Source organism: Anomalospiza imberbis, unplaced genomic scaffold (genome assembly GCF_031753505.1).
Source record: "Anomalospiza imberbis isolate Cuckoo-Finch-1a 21T00152 unplaced genomic scaffold, ASM3175350v1 scaffold_62, whole genome shotgun sequence".
In the NCBI taxonomy this organism is placed as follows: Eukaryota; Metazoa; Chordata; class Aves; order Passeriformes; family Viduidae; genus Anomalospiza; species Anomalospiza imberbis.
The window spans coordinates 194,737-216,886 of NW_027100233.1; the positions used below are offsets into that span (position 1 = coordinate 194,737).

At 56.5% G+C, this 22,150-nt stretch overlaps 1 protein-coding gene and 1 pseudogene across 1 annotated transcript in view; one reads left to right on the plus strand and one right to left on the minus strand.

The window, feature by feature from the left end:
* LOC137467410 (zinc finger protein 420-like) overlaps positions 1 to 22,150 on the plus strand; it is a 111,664-nt pseudogene that overhangs the window by 78,403 nt on the left and 11,111 nt on the right.
* Positions 1 to 22,150, minus strand: part of LOC137467412 (serine/threonine-protein kinase pim-1-like) — a 36,390-nt gene that overhangs the window by 12,330 nt on the left and 1,910 nt on the right. Inside the window, exons 2-4 of the mRNA XM_068178915.1 lie at positions 13,738 to 13,945; positions 13,446 to 13,496; positions 12,904 to 13,251 (exon numbers count right to left, since the gene is read on the minus strand). Coding sequence (XP_068035016.1) covers positions 12,904 to 13,251; positions 13,446 to 13,496; positions 13,738 to 13,945 — 607 coding nt within the window. The remainder of the gene's footprint in view (positions 1 to 12,903; positions 13,252 to 13,445; positions 13,497 to 13,737; positions 13,946 to 22,150) is intronic.

A 22,150-nucleotide genomic window follows, 5' to 3' on the forward strand; every position in this document is an offset into this window, starting at 1 on the left:
AAAGTCAATCAGTTTGGCCTGCCCGGTGGCCAGGTCAACCAGGATGTTCTCTGGTTTGATGTCTCTGTGCAGGACCCCGCAGCTGGTGCAGTGCCGCACGGCCTCCAGCACCTGGCGGAACAGCTCCCGCGCCAACTCCTCAGACAGGAACCCCCGTTCCTGAATGAAATGGTGCAGGTCCTGGCAGCTCTCCGGGCGTTCCAGCACCATCAAGACGTCACTGGGGAGCTCCTTCCACTCCAGCAGCTGGACGACACCGGGGAAGCCAGTGGACACCTTGGCCAGCAGCACGACCTCCAGGGGTGCGCTGGTGCCGTCGGGCTGCAGGAGGAGCGCGATGCCGTCAGTGGGGCTGATGCCGTGCCGGGGGTCGGGAACCCCTCACCCGGCCCGGGATGCTCTGCGCCTTGCGCTGGCCCCACGCCTGCTCTCCCTCGAGGCGTCCTGGTGGCTTCCACCCTGCCGGGCCTCGGCTCATCCCCGCCCAGCTTCTGCCGCTGGCCCCGCTCACTCACCAGCTCGCCCCAGTGCCGGACGCGGTTCCTTGGCACCCTTTTGATGGCCACCTGCAAGCCAAGAGCAGCAGCGGGCTGAGCGCGCCACCTGCCCTGCCCAGCGCCATCCTCCCCCTCCTTCCCTCCTCCTCCACCTCCTCCTCCTCCTTCTTCCCCTCCTACCCCTCCTCCTCCTCCTCCTTTCCTTCCTCCTTCTCCTCCTCCTCCCCCTCCTTCCCTTCCTCCTCCACCTCCTCCTCCTCCTCCTCCGCCCCCTCCTCCTGTGCGCGCCGCCGGCCCCGCCGCTCACCGGGGCGCCGTCCGAGAGCCGCGTGGCTGCGAAGACGCTGCCGAAGCCGCCTCTGCCCAGCAGCGAACCCAGCCGGTACCGCTCCTTCAGGCCCTGCTGCGCCTTCCCTGCGGGCGGGACGCGGCTGTCAGCGCTCGGCCCGGGGCCAGGAGCGGCCCCCGAGCACCCCCCGAGTGCCCCGGGCCGGCCCCCCCGAGGCGTTCTGTCCCTGGAACGGGACAGCGGCGGCTCGGGGCCGGCGGCCGCGCTGCCGAGCGGCGGAGCTCGGGCCGGGGAAGCCGCAGCGGGGGCGGCGGGAGCGGCCGCGCCGCGTGTGTCCTCCGCGGGGCCCGGGAGGAGCCGGGGCCGGGGCCGGGACTGGAGCCCACGTCGGGGCCGGGGCCGGGCTCGGGCCAGGCGGAGCCAGAGGGCGGCGATGCTGCCCCCGCCCCAGGCACTGATGCCCGCCCAGCAGCGCCACCGCCAGCACGCCCAGAGCCGGGCGGAGGCGAGACCCCGGCGGGACGGCCGGGGACGGGGACGGGAACCGGGGCAGGGACGGGGCCGGTGACGGGCTGGGGACATGGCCCAGGCCAGCAGGGGAGAGGGAGACTGGGAGAGGAGGGGACACCGTGAAAGGGAGAGCAGGAGAGGGTGCGGGACAGCGGGAGAGGGAGAGGAGTGCGAGGGGGTCGATAGACTATCTGCTTTCGCTGCTGCCGCTGCTGCCGCTGCTGCTGCCGCTGCAACTGAAGCTCCGGGGCCGTTTGTCCCCGTGTCCGTTTTTCCGTTGCCCGCTCGCCCCCGCGCCCAGCCCCCCGCTCCCCAGGGGCAGCCCCTGAGCCTGTCCAAACACGGGAACTTTGCCCTGTTCAGCCCAGACCCAGAGTCTGGACTCCTGCACAGGGGCATAGGTATCCCCTTGAGCGCTGCTGTGCCTTGTCCCCGCTGAGGATCAAACCCTATCGGAGCACATTCCCTGAATGCAGAATTTGTACCTTACCCAGGCACTGCACTTACCTCTCCAGCAATGATTAAAAAAACCAAAAAAAAAAAAAGAAAAAAAAGAAAACAAAAAAAAAAAACCAAAAAAAACCAAAAAAAACCCCAAAAAAACCAAAACGAAAATGGGGAAGGCAAACTGTGAAACTGTGTGTAGCTCATGGTATTTTACAGGGTCTAAAATTCGCCAAGTAATGAATCTTAGAGATGAGATCTATTTGGATTAAGGGGATGGAGCAGTAGTTCAAGATGGAAAAGAGGAGCATAAAAAAAACAGAGAAAAACATCTTCAGTTGTTTCTTGCCATTTTCATTTCATTCCTTAAAAGCTGTTTCAGTTTTCCCAGAATCTTCTCCACACTCCTGTTTGCTCTTTCCAAGAACCTTTCCTGGAGAACGAGGTGCAGCTTCTGTCACAAGATGTGCCACCAGCTGCAGTTTCTCTTGGCTTTCCACAACGTGTGTGCAGCTCAACTCTTGCAGCATAGCAGGGCAAATGTTTGAAGGATTTGACAGCTTGTTCTTTCTTTTCCTTGTGGGCTGGGCAGTTGTGCCATTGGTAAGGTTTTCATTGTTACTGTTTTACCCTAAGAAACCATGAGGGGGTACCAGGAATTGTCAGGGAATGCAAGCCGGACTGAATGCAGAGAAAGAATCTGCAGAGCCTGCAGCCAGAAATGGAGAGCTGTGTGATAATCATTGCAACATCCCCATGGGCATCTTGAAAGTGATCTAGAAGATGAAAATGCTCTGACAGAGGGCATTTGTTTCTGAGTTCAGTGTAGAGGATTCCACATCGAGTGCATTGGTTCATAAATCAAGAGTTCAGTCAGTTCATGGAAAGCACCAGAACAAGCACTAGGACTGGGACACACTGGGAGCCACTGGAAATGTGCTGGGGGTAACTGGGACCACGCTGGGGGCAACTGGGGACAAGGGTGAGTGACTGGGGCCCTGCTGGGAGAGACTGGGATCATACAGGACTCATACAGGGATCGTACTGGGAGTGACTGGGACTAATTTAGGGGCAACTGGGAGAACTGGGAAAACACTGGATGGCACTGGGAACAACGGGGACAGCGCTGGGGGCAAATTGTATCATAATGGGGAGTGACTGGCAGCAACTGGGCTCCTGCTGGGAGCAGCCCCTGGCGGCCCCGGGAGCCCTGCACCCCTTTCCTGGCCATGCCGGCCCTCCAGGCCCAAGAGCCCCCTTTTCCTTCACCCAGAGACCCCCTGGACCCCTATTCCTGCCTTTCCTAGCGCCCAGCCCCTCCTTTCCTCAACACCGAGGGCATCGGAGACCCCTATTCCCAGCCAGCCTGGGTTTTCCCACCTTTTGCTGGGAATGGGGACACCGGGGACCCTTGCAGTCCTCTTTGCTGACGATAGTGACACAATTAAGCTCGCCCAAACTCCTCCTGGATCTCCCCTAAGCCCCCAGTGGGGATTCCTGGGAGTTCCCCTGTGTTTACCCTTTCCCAGGACTTTGGGGGTCCCCCCGACCTGTCCGTGCACCCCCAGATTTCTTCCACAGCCCCCTGTGATGGTGGGGGTGGGAGCCGAGTGCTGGTGCCCCCCTGCCTGCAGCAGATCCAACGGTGAGGGGAATTTGGGGGGGGTCCCTGAGCATTTGGGGTCCCCTGGGTTTTGGGGTGACCCCCGGGCCCCCCAGGATCTCCCTGAACACGCTGACACTGCCCGTGTGCAGTGAGAAGGTTCATACCCGGCACAGGGTCCCAGCTCAGTCACCGGCATCGCCCAGGAACCCCCAAACCCTCCTGGGACCCCCAAACCCCCCGGGACATCTCGACCTCCCCGGGACCCCAAAACCATCCCTGGGCCGTCCAAAAACTCCCCAAGACCGCAAAAACCCCACAGAGACACCCCCCAAACCCTCCCAGGACATCAAAACTCCCACAAGACCTCCCAGCACGCCCCAGACCCCCCTGAGAAGGTTTGGTCCTGGCAGGGGTTCCCCATCTCTGTCACCAGCAGGTACCCCAAACCAGCCTTGGGTTCGCCCTGGGATTGCCCAATCCCCACCTTTGGGAATCCCTAAAACCCCCCTGGGAATCCCCCCAAAATCCACCAGGACCCAAAAAACCCTGGAGATAGACAAACCCCCCCCCAGGAATTCTTCAGAGAAGTTTATACTCAGCACGGGGTCCCCATCACCATCATCGGCATCACCCAGGTACCCCCAGATCCTCTAGGGACTCCCATACCCTCCTGGGACCCCCAAACCCTCCCAGGTACCCCTAAATCCTCCCAGGACTCCCAACCCTCCCCGGGCTCCGCTGCCGGAATCAGCAGGAGTAGTGTATGCCTCTTCAGGGGAGTTAGAGTGGGACCCGACCAGAGCGGGGGCCCTTAAACCCCAAAAATCCACCCTGGGGGGCAAAACATCCCCTACAGCGGCTTGGAGTGAGTCCCCCAGAAAAATGTCACTTAAAGCCGTCATGATCACCCCTGAAAAGGGGCTTGTGGGGCTGTGGCCCCACAAACACCTGAAAATGGGGAGGAAAAAACACCCTTGAAATGGTGAGGTCCCCCCAAAAATCCTTAAAAAGAGAAAAACTCCTCTTCAGAGGGGCCTGAAGATCCTTCAGGGCCCTCGAGGAGGGACAAGATCCCCTCCTCTGCTGGGGCCTCTCTGAGCCGGGAGCTCTCCCGTTGGCTGCCCTCGGGGGAGCCCCGAACGACGGCGGCTCCTGGGCTGAGCCCCCCTCAGCCGGGGCTGCGGAGGGAACTGGGGGGCCTGGGATGGGGCCTGGGGGTCCTGGGGTGACCTGGGGGAGCCTCAGTGGGTCCCACCTCCCCCTGTGCCCCCTCTCCCACCCCCTTCCAATTGTTCCCCCCAAACCTCCGCTCCCCCAGCTGGGTTTGGGGTGCTGCTACCAACACCCTGACCCACAGGGTGTCAGGTCGTGTTCTGACTCTGTCAGCAGTTTGGTTTTTTTGTTTGTTTGTATTATTGCAGTTATCTTTTAAGTTTTTCTAGTAAAGAACTGTTATTCCTATTCCCATATCTTTGCCTGAGAGCCTTTTAATTTCAAAATTATAATAATGTGGAGGGAGGGGGTTTACATTTTCCATTTCCAGGAAGGCTCCTGCCTTCCTTAGCAGACACCTGTCTTTTCAAACCAAGACAGATTTTGGTGCCCAACCTGCAGCCCGAGGGCATCAAGAGGAAAAGGGAATAACAGTTCTTGAGGAACCTAATTTTTGTGTGCTGCTCTAGAAACCTCGTTAAGCGACACCATGTGGTCCAGCTTACCCTGGTTTGGGTAGCAGCACATGGTTGTGGCTGTGCCAGCGCCCCCACCGACCTCCAGCCCTGGGAACCTGGAGCAAGCGGAAACCACAACTTTGCAAATGCTACCTGTGCCTTTAGCAAATTGAAAGAGAACTGGGGTGTGAAAAATAAAGCTTGTTTATTTTCAGAAAAACAGCAAAGAAAACACAGAACACATTTACATTGTAAGAATATTTGTAACAACAACTATCTATGGAACGTATATACCCAAGAACATATCTAACAAAAGTCTATGAAACGTATTTACAGAAGCCAAAAAGAAGCCCTAAAACCTATAGCCTAAAGACAACAACAAACTCCACAACGTATGTACAAAAGGGTGGCATCTCTGTCCGGGATCTCCTTCATCCTTGAGGAAAAGCAAGAGGCACAGTCACTCCAATCAGGCAGAGAGGGCTCTTCCATGTGCCCCCAGGCTGGCCCAGCAAGCGCAGCACAGGCTGGGGATGGCCACCAGAACCCAATGCACCGGGTCCCACATCCCTGAGCAGGGACCACCCAGCCCAGTCCCAGCCTGGCAGCAGGGGACCCGCTCTGCCTGTGGGGACCACATGCCTGTCCTGCTGCTGGTATTGGTCTTCATCCCAAGATCATGGCCTCTTCCTCATCTTTCTCATCAATGTCCATGTCCTTAAGGTACTCTTCCATTTCCACGTCCATCTCCTCTTCCACATCTACCTCCATCTCTTCTTCACCACTCTCTTCTCCATCCACTTCCATCTCCTCCTCTGTATCCATCTGCATGTCCACCTCCATCTCTTCCTCTCCACTCTCTTCCCCATCCACTTCCATCTTCTCCTCTGTATCAATCTCCATGTCCACCTCCATCTCTTCGTCTCCAGTCTCTTCCCCATCCACTTCCATCTTCTCCTCTCTATCAGCCTGCATGTCCACCTCCATCTCGTCCTCTCTGTCTGTGACAGCCTGCAGAGGTAGCAACACCTCAGAGTGGGGTCCCTATCCCACCCCATCCCCACAGAACTCCAGCCCAGCCGGGCAGCCGGGGGGTGTCCACCTCCATGGAATGGCACCGTACCTTCCTCAGGACAAATGTGAGCATCCTGCAGGGACGGATGACAAAATCCAGGCAACAGAGAGCTTTCAGGACTGATGGGAGCATCAGGGCGCAGGTGACGAGAAGGGTGACAGGGAGCATGGTGAAGGGTGAGCTGACACAAAGGCTGGCACAGGGTGGGCTGACACAAGGGCCAGTGGTTGTGTTGTGCTCTTTGCTGGACGCTGGAGGTTCCATCTGGAACATCACATCTGTGACATCACAGTGGATCTAAAGATCATCTTGTTCCGAGCTGAGCAATCTTCCCCAGCCCATGCTGCTCACAGCCCTGTTGCCAAGGATGGGGCATCCATAGCCTGGGCCAGTGCCTCAGCAGCCTCAGTGTAAAGGAGCAGCTTCCTCAGATCCAACTTCAGTCAGCCTCCTGCAGTTGAAAGCCATCCCCCCTTGTCCTGTTGCCACGGGCCCGGCTGAACACTGTCCCCGTCTTTCCTGTGGGACCCTTCCAGTCCTGCAGAGCTGCAGTGAGGCCTCCCCAGTGTCTCCTCTTTCCAGGCTGAGCATCCCCAGCCCCACTTGGACGGCAGTCAGGTAGATCAGGGGGAGTCAAGGCTGAAGTCAAACAGCATCAGGAACTGAGAGGTGGAAGCTTTAGGCCCAGGTTTGCCTCTATAATAACAGTGGAGGGGAAGATGGTGGGACACTGGCTCTGTTCTAACCGGTGAATATTTTCTTTTTTTTTTTTTTTTCCTTCTTTTCTGTCATGCTGATGCAGGTGTTGCTGTTTGCAAGGAAGCTTGGCACAATGTCCATTGTCTTCTCCATTTGTGAAACACCGAGCAGAGTCTGGGCACGCTGATGATGCAGAGCAAAACCTGCAAATACACCGGTGATCCTGAGCCTGGAGGATGCAGCTAAACCCGGCCAAAAATAATTTCTGGAAAGTCAAGCCTGGTTTACATTTTCTTGAGTTTGGCTATTCCTGAACCGGGGGAGGGGGCATTCTGGGGAGGGGGTACCACAGGGGTTCCCCTCCCCTGTTTTTGGGGGGTCTCCCATGGTGCCCCCTCCCCAAAAAGCTCCGCGGGCCCCCTGAAGCGGCTCCTGTTCCACCGGCTGGTGCTCCCTGATCCAGGATGGCCCCCGGTGAGTCTGGGGGGCTCAGGGGGGATTTTGGGGGGATTTTGGAGGCATGTATGGGCTTTGGGGGATTTTGTTGGGAGATTAGGGGGAATTATTGGATTTTGGAGAGAATTACTGGGTTTGTGGGGTTATGGGGGTTTTGTGGGATTTGATGATTTTGGATTTTGGGGATTTTTTTAGGGTTTTGGGGTGGTTATTTCTTGGGGGGTTTATTGAAATTTTTGGGAGTTTTTTTTTTTTTTTTTTTTTTTAATTTTGGTGTGTTCCACTGGGATTTTGTGGGATTCTTTGGTGTTTAGGAGTTTTTTATTGGGATTTTTGGGGGATTTTGGGGGGGTTTTAGAGGAATTCTGGGGGGCTTTGGAGTTGTCCCAGGGTGTGGGGAAGGGCCGAGAGGCACCAAAATCTGCTTTAAACCCCTGAAAGTCCCAATAAACCCCATGAAATCGCAATTAAATTTCACAAATTCCCATTAGAACACCCTCGAATCCCAATAAAAGCTCACAAAATCCCAATTAAACCCCACAAATCCCCCCCAAAAAATGTCTCCAAAACCACAAGAAGCCCCACAAAATCCTCACGAGACCCTAAGAAATCTTGGCAACACCCAAAAAAACCCACAACCCCCCCCCAAATCCCCACTAAAATTCCTAAAAAACCCAAATCCCCAAAGAATCCCACTAAATGCCCCCACAATTCCAATAAAATGCCTCCAAATCCCCTAAAAATCCCAATAAACCCCAGAAATAATTCCAGAGGATCCCACAAAATCCCCACAAAATCCCAGTAAAACCTTCCGAACTTCAAAAGAAAACACAAAAAATTTCAATTAACCCCCAAATACCCCCAGGAAAACAACTTCCCACTCAAAGCACCAATAAAGCCCCTCAAAATCCAAACTCCCCAAAATCCCCCAACTGCCTCCAAACCCAATAACTCTCCCCAAAAACCCCAACAATTCCCTGTAAACTCCCAACACAATTCCCCAAAGCCCAAAAAAGCCCCAAATGCCCAAACCCCTCCCGAGCCCTCCCTGGTCCCTCCCAGTCCCGCCCAGGCCCGTCCGGGGCCGCGGCCAAAACTGCCCGGAGCGAGAGCGGAGGTCCCGGAGCGACCCCGGAGCCGATCCCGGGCTCGGCCTCGGGCTCGGCCCCTTTGGGGGATTTTGGGCCGAACCGGGCAGGTTTAGGGTGGGCTTCAGATCCCTTGCGGGGATCCCGAGCCTTTTCGGGTGGATTTTCAGCCCCTGTGGCTGAGTTGAGGCCGAATCTGGTGGGGTTTAGGGGGGATTTCAGACCCCTTTGGATGATTTTAGGCCCATGGGGGTGGGGCTGGGGCCCATTTGGGTGAGTTTAGGAAAAACTGGGCCCATATGGGTGAATCCTAATCCTGTGTGGGTGATTTTAGGTCCCTTTTTTGGGTGTTTTGGGCCCGTTTAAGTAGGGTTTTTTGCTTCTTTGGGCAATTTTAGTTTGAACCAAGCCTTTTTAGGGTGATTTTAGGTCTTCTTGTGTTGGTGTCAGGGACATTTTGGTGATTTTAGATACCTTTGGATGATTTTAGGCTGGACCAGATACTTTCAGGGTGGATTTTAGTCACATTTGAAAGATTTACGGGTGATGTTAAGCCATTTCTTGAGGGTTATAAAACACCTGGGGCAGTTTTAAGCCCTTTGGGTTGGATTTTAGAGCCCTTTGGATACTTTTAATCCCATTTGGTTGATGTCAGGCCGAACCATGTGGATGTAGGCTGCATTTGATGCCCTTTTGGGTGATTTTGGGTCAAACCGGGCTTTTTTAGGACAGTGCGTCCCCTTGGCCCCGGCCCTTTCCCCTCACGGTTCCGCCCTTTCCTCGCTCCTTTCCCCTCACGGTTCAGGATCTGGGAGCGGGGGAGGAGGAGGAGGGAGGGAGGAAGAGGCGCAGCGGCAGCAGGGAGCAGCCGGAGGAGAGGAGGGAAGGAATCGCGTGGCCCTGGCGCTGCCTGAGCTCGCAGCACCCCGGGAGCATCGCCCCCATCCCGCAGGTGCCCGGGGAGGGGGAGCTCGGCCCAAATATCCTGGGGGGTGCCTGAGTTTGGGATTTTTTTGGGGGGATGTTTGGAGCTGGCAGGGCTCCAAAGCCGAGCCGAAGATCCAGGGATCAGATCCAGGCCCTGCTGCTGCTCCCTCGGGATCAGCCCCACTTTGGGTGTTGCTGTCAGGGCCAGCAGAAGCGGTGGCTGGAGCAGCGGGTGCTGACGGTGCCCCAAGCCCCGGGGCTGGAGGGGTCCCTGGGCTGGGGCTGGCAGGGAGCTGCTCCAGCCCGGAGTGCACTGCTGAGTGCTGTGCTCTGGGGCTGGGGCTCCCCGCACAGGGGACTGGACTGGTGTGCCACAGGAGACAGAGAAGCTGCAGCTTCAGCATAACTGAGGTGGGTGCGTGGGCTGGGAAGAGTGGGGAGGCTCAAGGGGATTCACTGAGCTCATCCTCCTGCAAGGACGAGGAAAAGGGAGTGGGAACTCAGCAGTGAGGAGAGCTGAGGGCTGGAGAGCAGCTCTGAATGACACTAAAATCCCACTGGAGCTCTGAGACATTGCTGCTCCTCAGCCAGTGACAGGATGAGTCCCTAAGCCTGGGGCTCGGCCTTCCTCATGGTGAGGGGCACCAAGGAAGGCGACAGTGTGATGGAGACTGCCATGGGCTGGGAACTCACTGGGGGACAAGAGGGAGCAGTTGGGAAGTAAAAGGCAGGTGGGGGAGAGAACAGTTCAGAGAAGGGCTGAGCTACAGCTTGAGCAAGCTGCAAAATGTCATTTGGGGTCATCCCAGATTGATTTCATTTCAGAAGTTATTGAACAAGTTTAATTTTTGGGTGGTGTCATGTTTGCCCTTGGAGGTGTACACTCTGCACACTTGAGCTGTGTTGCTGAAATGCTCCAGCAGGTCTGTGCTGCAGGTCACCCCATTTCTTCTTTGGCTGATTGCGGCCCGGTGCTGAGCTCCAGCAGAGCCCTGGCAGAGCCCAGAGCAGCCTCAGCACCCGCAGAGCCCGGCTGCAAGGAGAGAAACCAGAAAGCGCCCGTCAGCTGAAGGCTCCTGTCCCCTTGTCCCAGCCGCCTGCGGTGCCCAGGCCATGCTGGCCGTGCCCAGAGCTGTGCCCAGAGCTGCCCATCCCTGCTGCCTTTGGGAGCAGAGCAGGAGGGCAGGACATGTGCCCAGCCTGCAGCCAGCCACGGCACATCCAGCCCTCAGCAGCTGCCCAGAGCAGGATGCTCCTGTGCTCTCTGCCATCTCCCCAAAGCTCTGATCCCACCATGCCAAGCAGACAAGACCCACATCACGCTGGAAGAAAAGCTGGTCCCAAACGATGTCCTCAGCCTTCTCCAAGGGCACGGCCCATCCACGCCACAGCTGCTCCCAAGCACTTCCCCATCCAGACTGGACCCCACCTGGACAGCTTCCTCTAGAAAAACACACAACAAATGATTGAAAATAGATTACAGACAAAAAGGGGAACAAGAAAAAAGGTCAAAAATCTTATCTCTGTCAGGGGCTTGAGGAAGGCCCAACCCCTGCATGCCAGGGAAAAACCCACCCACAGGTGAGGGAAGCCCAGGCCTTTCTCCCTTCCCCCCTGCACTGCCCCCCAAAATAACGGTGATCCCAAGCAAACAGGGGCAGTGGAGCAGCCCAAGCCCTTCCTTGCCTGCAAAGCAAAGCAGCCCCTGCACAGGTTCTGGAGTCCCACCTCTGCTCCCACCATGAGGGTTTGTTTGTGTCGGGCTGGCTGCCCCAGCCCCAGCCCGGGGCACGGTGGGTGCTGGGGCTGTTGGCAGGGCCAGGAGCCCACTCCCATTTCATCAGCACCCCAGCCCATCCCCCCAGCCCTGCCAAAAGCAGCCTGGCAGCCGACTGAAGGATCAGCTGCATCCGCCCCAGCAAAGGGGGGAACCTTTGGTTCCTGGCCAGGCTGTGCAATGCCCAAATCTGGGAGCATCCCCCTGCGTGTGGACTCATCTGCACATTCCCTGTGCAGCCTGGCTTTGGAGAAGGTGCCAGAATCAAAGTCCATCATCCTCAGCTGCCGGTGACCAGGTGGAGGAAGAGGTTGTCATCCTTGATGTCATCCTCCGTGTCCCCAGCAGCAGCAGCCCCACCTGGTACAGCTTCTCCAGGGGCTCCTTCTCCTTCCCTGGGGTGAGCCCAGGCTGTCAGGGTTCTGCCCAGGGCCCCAGCTGTCAGGGAACCAGGACAAGCAAAACCAGCTCGGATGGTGGCCACCAGTGCTAGGCAGCTGAGCTCCAGCACAAGGGCTGCGTGTTCCCATCTGATGACCCCTGGGCAGTGACACAGGCAGGACAAAATGTCTGGGTTCCTTTGCTTCTCATTGCCAAGGCATGTGTGGAGCTGTAACTTACCAGGGCCTTGCATCAAAGCGTGCCTGTGGCTCTCTCCCTTCTTCTAGGGCAGATCAATATCCTGCAGCCAGGGATAACAGAACAGCTCTTCTAAAGAGGGCCTGTCCAAGTCCAGCATGGATAAACACCGCCTGATCAGATCTTGGCACTCTGGGCAGAGAAACCAGAAACCGCCGGTCAGTTGGAGAAGGCTCCTGTTGGCTTTGCCCCACTATTCCCGTGCCCAGGCCATGCTGGATGTGCTCAGAGCTGGGCCTAAACGTCCCCATCAATTCCCTGTTTTGGAGGAGAGCAGGAGAGCAGGACATGTGCCACCTCCTCAGCAGCTGCCAGAGCGGGATGCTGACGAGCTGCTGCTGTCTCCCAGCACTGGTATTGCCCCCGTGGCCAGAGATGAGGATCCACCTTGAGAGAGCCGTTGTGGCAGCGAGAGTTGATGGTCCCAGCTGATGTTCTGGCTCCTCCTGAAAGGGTGCTCCCCGCAGACCATCTGGTGCAGCAGGATGCCCAGGGACCAGATGGTAGCTGGCTTGCCGTAGTACCAGCCAAATTGGGTCCATTCTGGTGGGCTGTATGACCGTGTTCCTATGGAGTACAGATGGGGTTCATCAGGGGGACGCTGCTGCTCCCTGAGCCTGGCCCCAGCATCCCTGGGTGTGTGGGGGCTGCCCCAGTGGCACACGGGGTGACCGCTGCCCTCTCGCCAGCACCTGGGACTTGTGTACAGACTCGGGGATGGAAAAGAAGCCACTGGTGCTGGAAGAGGGCAGCAGAAGTCCTGTCAAGGCCCGACCATGACAGAAAAAAACCCACTCATTGCTTGGGAAAACCATGCCCTCATCCTCCCTGCCTGCACTGCCCCAAAAACATTATGAATCCAAAACAAACCAGGTGAGTGGAGCAGTCCAAGCCCTTTGTCACCTGCACACCAAACCAGCTGGGACACAGGTTCCGGCCCCGCTCTCTGCTACCCCCACCCACGGGTGTTTTGTCAGGCTGGCTGCCCCAGCCCCAGCCCCAGTCCTGGGCAGAGTGGTGGGCAAAGGCTGCCAGCAGGGCTGGAAGCTGGCTCCCCACCCAGCCCTGCTCAAAAGCAACTCAGCTGAAATCTCAGTGCTATGAAGGGCAGCAAAAGGGAGAATCCCCGCTGCCACACCCAGCTTGGGCTGTGAGGTGTTGGGCCATGAGATGACGGGACTGAGAGCACACCCCTGCGTGGGCTCACCTGCAAAACGAGTGTAGGCTGTGTCTTGCAGGTAGGTGCCGCAGCCAAAGTCAATCAGTTTGGCCTGCCCGGTGGCCAGGTCAACCAGGATGTTCTCTGGTTTGATGTCTCTGTGCAGGACCCCGCAGCTGGTGCAGTGCCGCACGGCCTCCAGCACCTGGCGGAACAGCTCCCGCGCCAACTCCTCAGACAGGAACCCCCGTTCCTGAATGAAATGGTGCAGGTCCTGGCAGCTCTCCGGGCGTTCCAGCACCATCAAGACGTCACTGGGGAGCTCCTTCCACTCCAGCAGCTGGACGACACCGGAGAAGCCAGTGGACACCTTGGCCAGCAGCACGACCTCCAGGGGTGCGCTGGTGCCGTCGGGCTGCAGGAGGAGCGCGATGCCGTCAGTGGGGCTGATGCCATGCCGGGGGTTGGGAACCCCTCACCCGGCCCGGGATGCTCTGCGCCTTGCGCTGGCCCCACGCCTGCTCTCCCTCGAGGTGTCCTGGTGGCTTCCACCCTGCCGGGCCTCGGCTCATCCCCGCCCAGCTTCTGCCGCTGGCCCCGCTCACTCACCAGCTCGCCCCAGTGCCGGACGCAGTTCCTTGGCACCCTTTTGATGGCCACCTGCAAGCCAAGAGCAGCAGCGGGCTGAGCTCGCCACCTGCCCTGCCCAGCGCCATCCTCCCCCTCCTTCCCTCCTCCTCCACCTCCTCCTCCTCCTTCTTCCCCTCCTACCCCTCCTCCTCCTCCTCCTTTCCTTCCTCCTTCTCCTCCTCCTCCCCCTCCTTCCCTTCCTCCTCCACCTCCTCCTCCTCCTCCTCCTCCGCCCCCTCCTCCTGTGCGCGCCGCCGGCCCCGCCGCTCACCGGGGCGCCGTCCGAGAGCCGCGTGGCTGCGAAGACGCTGCCGAAGCCGCCTCTGCCCAGCAGCGAACCCAGCCGGTACCGCTCCTTCAGGCCCTGCTGCGCCTTCCCTGCGGGCGGGACGCGGCTGTCAGCGCTCGGCCCGGGGCCAGGAGCGGCCCCCGAGCACCCCCCGAGCGCCCCGGGCCGGCCCCCCCGAGGCGTTCTGTCCCTGGAACGGGACAGTGGCGGCTCGGGGGCCGGCGGCCGCGGTGCCGAGCGGCGGAGCTCGGGCCGGGGAAGCCGCAGCGGGGGCGGCGGGAGCGGCCGCGCCGCGTGTGTCCTCCGCGGGGCCCGGGAGGAGCCGGGGCCGGGGCCGGGACTGGAGCCCACGTCGGGGCCGGGGCCGGGCTCGGGCCAGGCGGAGCCAGAGGGCGGTGATGCCGCCCCAGCCCCAGGCACTGATGCCCGCCCAGCAGCGCCACCGCCAGCACGCCCAGAGCCGGGCGGAGGCGAGACCCCAGCGGGACGGCCGGGGACGGGGACGGGGACGGGAACCGGGGCGGGGACGGGGACGGTGACGGGCTGGGGACATGGCCCAGGTCAGCAGGGGAGAGGGAGACTGGGAGAGGAGGGGACACCGTGAAAGGGAGAGCAGGAGAGGGTGCGGGACAGCGGGAGAGGGAGAGGAGTGCGAGGGGGTCGATAGACTATCTGCTTTCGCTGCTGCCGCTGCTGCCGCTGCTGCTGCCGCTGCTGCTGCCGCTGCTGCTGCCGCTGCAACTGAAGCTCCGGGGCCGTTTGTCCCCGTGTCCGTTTTTTCCGTTGCCCGCTCGCCCCCGCGACCAGCCCCCCGCTCCCCAGGGGCAGCCCCTGAGCCTGTCCAAACACGGGAACTTTGCCCTGTTCAGCCCAGACCCAGAGTCTGGACTCCTGCACAGGGGCATAGGTATCCCCTTGAGCGCTGCTGTGCCTTGTCCCTGCTGAGGATCAAACCCTATCGGTGCACATTCCCTGAATGCAGAATTTGTACCTTACCTAGGCACTGCACTTACCTCTCCAGCAATGATTAAAAAAACCAAAAAAAAAACCCAAAAAAAAACCAAAAGAAAAAAAAAAAAAACCAAAAAAAACCCCCAAAAAAACCCAAAAAAACCCCAAAAAAAACAAAACGAAAATGGGGAAGGCAAACTGGGAAACTGTTTGTAGCTCATGGTATTTTACAGGGTCTAAAATTCGCCAAGTAATGAATCTTAGAGATGAGATCTATTTGGATTAAGGGGATGGAGCAGTAGTTCAAGATGGAAAAGAGGAGCATAAAAAAAACAGAGAAAAACATCTTCAGTTGTTTCTTGCCATTTTCATTTCATTTCTTAAAAGCTGTTTCAGTTTTCCCAGAATCTTCTCCACACTCCTGTTTGCTCTTTCCAAGAACCTTTCCTGGAGAACGAGGTGCAGCTTCTGTCACAAGATGTGCCACCAGCTGCACTTTCTCTTGGCTTTCCACAACGTGTGTGCAGCTCAACTCTTGCAGCATAGCAGGGCAAATGTTTGAAGGATTTGACAGCTTGTTCTTTCTTTTCCTTGTGGGCTGGGCAGTTGTGCCATTGGTAAGGTTTTCATTGTTACTGTTTTACCCTAAGAAACCATGAGGGGGTACCAGGAATTGTCAGGGAATGCAAGCCGGACTGAATGCAGAGAAAGAATCTGCAGAGCCTGCAGCCAGAAATGGAGAGCTGTGTGATAATCATTGCAACATCCCCATGGGCATCTTGAAAGTGATCTAGAAGATGAAAATGCTCTGACAGAGGGCATTTGTTTCTGAGTTCAGTGTAGAGGATTCCACATCGAGTGCATTGGTTCATAAATCAAGAGTTCAGTCAGTTCATGGAAAGCACCAGAACAAGCACTAGGACTGGGACACACTGGGAGCCACTGGAAATGTGCTGGGGGTAACTGGGACCACGCTGGGGGCAACTGGGGACAAGGGTGAGTGACTGGGGCCCTGCTGGGAGAGACTGGGATCATACAGGACTCATACAGGGATCGTACTGGGAGTGACTGGGACTAATTTAGGGGCAACTGGGAGAACTGGGAAAACACTGGATGGCACTGGGAACAACGGGGACAGCGCTGGGGGCAAATTGTATCATAATGGGGAGTGACTGGCAGCAACTGGGTTCCTGCTGGGAGCAGCCCCTGGCGGCCCCGGGAGCCCTGCACCCCTTTCCTGGCCATGCCGGCCCTCCAGGCCCCAGAGCCCCCCTTTTCCTTCACCCAGAGACCCCCTGGACCCCTATTCCTGCCTTTCCTAGCGCCCAGCCCCTCCTTTCCTCAACACCGAGGACATCCGGGACCCCTATTCCCAGCCAGCCTGGGTTTTCCCACCTTTTGCTGGGAATGGGGACACCGGGGACCCTTGCAGTCCCCTTTGCTGACGATAGTGACACAATTCAGCTCACCCAAACTCCTCCTGGATCTCCCCTAAGCCCCCAGTGGGGATTCCTGGGAGTTCCCCTGTGTTCCCCCTTTCCCAGGACTTTGGGGGTCCCCCTGACCTGTCCGTGCACCCCCAGATTTCTTCCACAGCCCCCTGTGATGGTGGGGGTGGGAGCCGAGTGCTGGTGCCCCCCTGCCTGCAGCAGATCCAGCGGTGAGGGGAGTTTGGAGGGTCCCCTGAGCATTTGGGGTCCCCTGGGTTTTGGGGTGACCCCCGGGCCCCCCAGGATCTCCCTGAACACGCTGACACTGCCCGTGCGCAGTGAGAAGGTTCATACCCGGCACGGGGTCCCAGCTCAGTCACCGGCATTGCCCAGGAACCCCCAAACTCTCCCGGGAACCCCAAACCCCAATACCCCGACCTCCCCGGGACCCCAAAACCATTTCTGGGCCCTCCAAAAACTCCCCAAGACTGCAAAAACCCCACACAGACACCCCCCAAACCCTCCCAGGACATCAAAATTCCCACAAGACCTCCCAGCACCCCCCAGACCCCCCTGAGAAGGTTCATACCTGTCAGGGGGTCCCCATCTCTGTCACTGGAAGGTACCCCAAACCAGCCTTGGGTTCGCCCTGGGATTGCCCAATCCCCCCCTTTGGGAATCCCTAAAACCCCCCTGGGATCCCCCCAAAAGTCCACCGGGACCCGAAAAACCCTGGAGATAGACAAAACCCCCCAGGAATTCATAATGAAATTTATACCCAACACGGGGTCCCCATCACCATCATCGGCATCACCCGGGTACCCCCAGATCCTCTCGGGACTCCCAAACCCTCCTGGGACCCCCAAACCCTCCCAGGTATCCCTAAATCCTCCCAGGACTCCCAACCCTCCCCGGGCTCCGCTGCCAGAATCAGCAGGGGTGGTGCTGGCCTCTTCAGGGGAGTTAGAGTGGGACCCGACCAGAGCGGGGGCCCTTAAACCCCAAAAATCCACCCTGGGGGGCAAAACATCCCCTACAGCGGCTTGGAGTGAGTCCCCCAGAAAAATGTCACTTAAAGCCGTCATGATCACCCCTGAAAAGGGGCTTGTGGGGCTGTGGCCCCACAAACACCTGAAAATGGGGAGGAAAAAACACCCTTGAAATGGTGAGGTCCCCCCAAAAATCCTTAAAAAGAGAAAAACTCCTCTTCAGAGGGGCCTGAAGACCCTTCAGGGCCCTCGAGGAGGGACAAGATCCCCTCCTCTGCTGGGGCCTCTCTGAGCCGGGAGCTCTCCCGTTGGCTGCCCTCGGGGGAGCCCCGAACGACGGCGGCTCCTGGGCTGAGCCCCCCTCAGCTGGGGCTGCGGAGGGAACTGGGGGGGCTGGGACGGGGCCTGGGGGTCCTGGGGTGACCTGGGGGAGCCTCAGTGGGTCCCACCTCCCCCTGTGCCCCCCTCTCCCACCCCCTTCCAATTGTTCCCCCCCAAACCTCCGCTCTCCCAGCTGGGTTTGGGGGGTGCTGCTCCCAACACCCTGACCCACAGGGTGTCAGGTCGTGTTCTGACTCTGTCAGCAGTTTGGGGTTTTTTGTTTGTTTGTATTATTGCAGTTATCTTTTAAATTTTCCTAGCAAAGAGCTGTTATTCCTATTCCCATATCTTTGCCTGAGAGCCTTTTAATTTCAAAATTATAATAATTTGGAGGGAGGGGGTTTACATTTTCCATTTCCAGGAAGGCTCCTTCCTTCCTTAGCAGACACCTGACTTTTCAAACCAAGACAGATTTTGGTGCCCAACCTGCAGCACGAGGGCATCGAGAGGAAAAGGGAATAACAGTTCTTGAGGAACCTAATTTTTGTGTGCTGCTCTAGAAACCTCGTTAAGCGACACCATGTGGTCCAACTTACCCTGGTTTGGGTAGCAGCACATGGTTGTGGCTGTGCCAGCTCCCCACCGACCTCCAGCCCTGGGAACCTGGAGCAAGCGGAAACCACAACTTTGCAAATGCTACCTGTGCCTTTAGCAAATGGAAAGAGAACTGGGGTGTGAAAAATAAAGCTTGTTTATTTTCAGAAAAACAGCAAAGAAAACACAGAACACATTTACATTGTAAGAATATTTGTAACAACAACTATCTATGGAACGTATATACCCAAGAACATATCTAACAAAAGTCTATGAAACGTATTTACAGAAGCCAAAAAGAAGCCCTAAAACCTATAGCCTAAAGACAACAACAAACTCCACAACGTATGTACAAAAGGGTGGCATCTCTGTCCGGGATCTCCTTCATCCTTGAGGAAAAGCAAGAGGCACAGTCACTCCAATCAGGCAGAGAGGGCTCTTCCATGTGCCCCCAGGCTGGCCCAGCAAGCGCAGCACAGGCTGGGGATGGCCACCAGAACCCAATGCACCGGGTCCCACATCCCTGAGCAGGGACCACCCAGCCCAGTCCCAGCCTGGCAGCAGGGGACCCGCTCTGCCTGTGGGGACCACATGCCTGTCCTGCTGCTGGTATTGGTCTTCATCCCAAGATCATGGCCTCTTCCTCATCTTTCTCATCAATGTCCATGTCCTCAAGGTACTCTTCCATTTCCACGTCCATCTCCTCTTCCACATCTACCTCCATCTCTTCCTCTCCAGTCTCTTCTTCCTCCACTTCCATATCCTCCTCCGTATCCATCTGCATGTCCACCTCCATCTCTTCCTCTCCACTCTCTTCTCCATCCACTTCCATCTTCTCCTCTGTATCAATCTCCATGTCCACTTCCATTGCATCGTCTCCACTCTCTTCTCCATCCACTTCCATCTTCTCCTCTCTATCAGCCTGCATGTCCACCTCCATCTCGTCCTCTCTCTCTGTGACAGCCTGCAGAGATAGCAACACCTCAGAGTGGGGTCCCTGTCCCACCCCATCCCCACAGAACTCCAGCCCAGCCGGGCAGCCGGGGGGTGTCCACCTCCATGGAATGGCACCGTACCTTCCTCAGGACAAATGTGAGCATCCTGCAGGGACGGATGACAAAATCCAGGCAACAGAGAGCTTTCAGGACTGATGGGAGTATCAGGGCGCAGGTGACGAGAAGGGTGACAGGGAGCATGGTGAAGGGTGAGCTGGCACGAGGGCTGGCACAGGGTGGGCTGACACAAGGGCCAGTGGTTGTGTTGTGCTCTTTGCTGGACGCTGGAAGTTCCTGCTGGAACATCACATCTGTGACATCACAGTGGATCTAAAGAGCATCTTGCTCCAAGCTGAGCAATCTTCCCCAGACCATGCTGCTCACAGCCCTGTTGCCAAGGATGGGGCATCCACAGCCTGGGCCAGTGCCTCAGCAGCCTCAGTGTAAAAGAGCAGCTTCCTCAGATCCAACTTCAATCAGCCTCCTGCAGTTGAAAGCCATCCCCCCTTGTCCTGTTGCCACGGGCCCGGCTGAACACTGTCCCCGTCTTTCCTGTGGGACCCTTCCAGTCCTGCAGAGCTGCAGTGAGGCCTCCCCAGTGTCTCCCCTTTCCAGCCTGAGCATCCCCAGCCCCACTTGGACAGCAGTCAGGTAGATCAGGGGGAGTCAAGGCTGAAGTCAAACAGCATCAGGAACTGAGAGGTGGAAGCTTTAGGCCCAGGTTTGCCTCTATAATAACAGTGGAGGGGAAGATGGTGGGACACTGGCTCTGTTCTAACCGGCGAATATTTTCTTTTTTTTTTTTTTTTTTCCTTCTTTTCTGTCATGCTGATGCAGGTGTTGCTGTTTGCAAGGAAGCTTGGCACAATATCCATTGTCTTCTCCATTTGTGAAACACCGAGCAGAGTCTGGGCAGGCTGATGATGCAGAGCAAAACCTGCAAATACACCGGTGATCCTGAGCCTGGAGGATGCAGCTAAACCCGGCCAAAAATAATTTCTGGAAAGTCAAGCCTGGTTTACATTTTCTTGAGTTTGGCTATGCCAACTTCACCAGTCATTCATAAAAAAGCAAACATAAAGCTCAAACCAAAATGGACAAAAACCCAAACAAACAAACCCACGCAAACCAATCAAACAAATAGATAAAAAAAAACCTAATAAAACCAAAGAGAAATAGGAGTTAGTATTAGTTGTGAGGATATCACAGCAGGCAAATGGCTGCTTCCCACAGGATCACCATGAAAAGCCACATATAACAGCTGCTCCAAGATATAGCCAACAGGAGAACTGTAAAAGTGATACATGGCCACTTTGGGGGCAGCTCCACATTAAGGTGAAGGATGAGCACACAGTGGTACAGATCCAGCATTCCCCACCCTCCAGGCTGCTGTGTGCTCCTGATGATGCAACTGAGAGCTTGGATAGCAGCAATGACAAACCTGCCTCTGGAATCAAAGTAGCCCCTCCTTTCTCCCCTGAACAATCAGCAAATTCTTGGTTCACTGATGCCTCTGCAAAACGAGAGGGGAAGGTGTGGAGATACAGGGCAGCAGCCCCCCACATTTCCTCTGGTGAACTAGTTATTACTGGGGGAGAAAGCAGTGCTCAGGCTGAGGAGCTGATAGCACTTTGGAGTGTTTCCCAGCGTGAGGCACAGAATACCTCTCTTGTCTGTATCTACTCTGACTCCTCTGCTGTGCACCAAATGATCCCAACAATCCAGCACATTACCCTGGCCAACCTGTGCTGCTGGACCTCCCTTACTCTAGGGCTAGTACCACTTGTGCTAACACATGTCAAGCCTGGTTTACATTTTCTTGAGTTTGGCTATTCCTGAACCGGGGGAGGGGGCTTTCTGGGGAGGGGGTACCACAGGGGTTCCCCTCCCCCATTTTTGGGAGGTTTCCCATGGTGCCCCCCTCCCCAAAAACTCCGCGGGCCCCCCTGAAGTGGCTCCTGTTCCACCAGCTGGTGCCCCCTGATCCAGGACGGCCCCCGGTGAGTCTGGGGGGCTCAGGGGGGATTTTGGGGGGATTTTGGCGGCATGTATGGGCTTTGGGGGATTTTGTTGGGAGATTAGGGGGAATTATTGGATTTTGGAGAGAATTACTGGGTTTGTGGGGTTATGGGGGTTTTGTGGGTTGTGGGTTTTGAGGATTTTGGATTTTAGGGATTTTTTTAGGGTTTTGCGGTGGTTATTTTTTGGGGGGTTTATTGAAATTTTTGGGCGGTTTTTTTTCGGTTTTTTTTTTTTTTTTTTTGGTGGGTTCCACTGGGATTTTGTGGGATTCTTTGGTGTTTAGGAGTTTTTAATTGGGATTTTTGGGGGATTTTGGGGGGTTTTAGTGGAATTTTGGGGGGCTTTGGAGTTGTCCCAGGGTGTGGGGAAGGGCTGAGAGGCACCAAAATCTGCTTTAAACCCCTGAAAGTCCCAATAAACCCCATGAAATCACAATTAAATTTCACAAATTCCCATTAGAACACCCTCGAATCCCAATAAAAGCCCACAAAATCCCAATTAAACCCCACAAATCCCCGCCAGAAATGTCTCCAAAACCACAAGAAGCCCCACAAAATACTCATGAGACCAAAGAAATTCCGTCAACAACCTAAAAAAAAACCTACAAAACCCCCCCAAATCCCCACTAAAATTCCTAAAAAACCCAAATCCCCAAAGAATCCCACTAAATGCCCCCACAATTCCAATAAATTGCCTCCAAATCCCCTAAAAATCCCAATAAAACCCAGAAATAATTCCTGAGGATCCTACAAAATCCCCACAAAATCCCAGTAAAACCTTCCAAAATTCAAAAGAAAACACAAAAAATTTCAATTAACCCCCAAATACCCCCAGGAAAACAACTTCCCACTCAAAGCACCAATAAAGCCCCTCAAAATGCAAACTCCCCAAAATCCCCCAACTGCCTCCAAACCCAATAACTCTCCCCAAAAACCCCAACAATTCCCCATAAACTCCCAACACAATTCCCCAAAGCCCAAAAAAGCCCCAAATGCCCAAACCCCTCCCGAGCCCTCCCTGGTCCCTCCCGGTCCCGCCCAGGCCCGTCCGGGGCCGCAGCCAAAACTGCCCGGAGCGAGACCGGCGGTTTCGG